This window comes from Setaria italica, chromosome I, assembly GCF_000263155.2.
Source record: "Setaria italica strain Yugu1 chromosome I, Setaria_italica_v2.0, whole genome shotgun sequence".
NCBI classification, from domain to species: Eukaryota; Viridiplantae; Streptophyta; class Magnoliopsida; order Poales; family Poaceae; genus Setaria; species Setaria italica.
This window is the reverse complement of record NC_028450.1, coordinates 6,911,606-6,912,696: the sequence shown is the minus strand read 5'-3', so window position 1 is coordinate 6,912,696 and position 1,091 is coordinate 6,911,606. Positions and strand designations below refer to the sequence as shown.

Here is a 1,091-nt window from a genome sequence, read left to right as displayed (position 1 = left end):
TCAACGTCCAACTCTATTAGCCTACGAGCAAATGGACCAGACGGTCCTCCTCCTGCTCATCGTCTCGGCGGCCTCGTGCGTCAACGTGGCCCTGACCGAAGCCCCGGCGCGACCAGCCTGGCCCGTGGCTCTAGCTGCCTACTCCGTCTGGGCGCTCGCCTCCGTCGCGCTGGCCGTGCTCGGTGCTCCTCCCGCGCCGCCACCCCGAGTGATCCGAGAGACCGCGTCTCCGGCGGCCGCCGTCCGCGTCCACGCCCCGCGATCGATCACCGTCAGTGCTTTCCTTTGGCGCACCCTCTCGCCTCACTTTCTTTTGCTTCTGCGCCGCCCGCCGCCCTGTCCGTGTCCAGTCCCGCCGCTTGGTTACAGGGTCGTCGTCGACGTCACCGTCAACCGCCGCGGGAGATTCCTCGGAGGCCGGCTCCCGGGCCTGACATCTTCATGCATGGGCCAAGTCCAAGTCAAGGGAGCCCTCCTCGGCTCCTCCTCACCCCTCGACAAAATTCTTAGCGATACCCAGCTCCCTTGACCCTTTTTCTACTTTGTAACTGTAATATTCCTAGACGTGCCCTTAATTCCAGCTGACTTTTGTACGATTCACTTTTCAGATTTTTTTTTTGGAAAAGGGTATAGAGATTGTAAATTTGTACTAATTTGCAAGCGAACTGACCAAAAAAATTTTCCGGTTCAGGAGAGCATGGCGCGGCCATGGCCCATGGCGGCAGCCGACGGTTCGCCGGCACCCCACACGCTTCACGATACCCTCTGAACTAAGGTGAGTATACATGGCCCACGCGTCAATGACAGAATCGAGTTTGTGGAGGCACGCATCTCGTTGTCCAGCTCTCTCCAGGAGAACAAACTGACACAGTCGACACGAGACGACGAGTCCGGAGCACCAGCGCGACCAAGAGAACTAATTGTTCACTCCAGTGCCCGTCTGCTCCTCGTATCTGTTGGTATATCCATGTATTGAGTAACGTTTGTACTGGTAGTATATGGCTAAAGAACAGATGGTGAACGTGTATTGGTCTCTACTACAACTACGTATTGCACATTAATAAAGTTGTGAGTCGACAATGTATTGTCTA

At 55.9% G+C, this 1,091-nt stretch overlaps 1 protein-coding gene across 1 annotated transcript; it reads left to right on the top strand.

The window, feature by feature from the left end:
- On the top strand, positions 1 to 1,091 carry LOC105914698. The gene is made up of 2 exons (XM_012847267.2): positions 1 to 271; positions 692 to 1,091. Exons 1-2 carry the CDS (start codon positions 32 to 34, stop codon positions 767 to 769), a joined length of 318 nt encoding a protein of 105 aa, XP_012702721.1. The 5' UTR covers positions 1 to 31; the 3' UTR covers positions 770 to 1,091.

What these genes read in the sequence shown, in the direction of transcription:
- LOC105914698 (XM_012847267.2), top strand. Translation starts at nt 32, where the DNA reads ATGGACCAGACGGTCCTCCTCCTGCTCATCGTCTCGGCGGCCTCGTGC. An exon ending in ACGCCCCGCGATCGATCACC is followed by an intron (nt 272 to 691) that starts GTCAGTGCTTTC and finishes TTTCCGGTTCAG; the next exon opens with GAGAGCATGGCGCGGCCATG.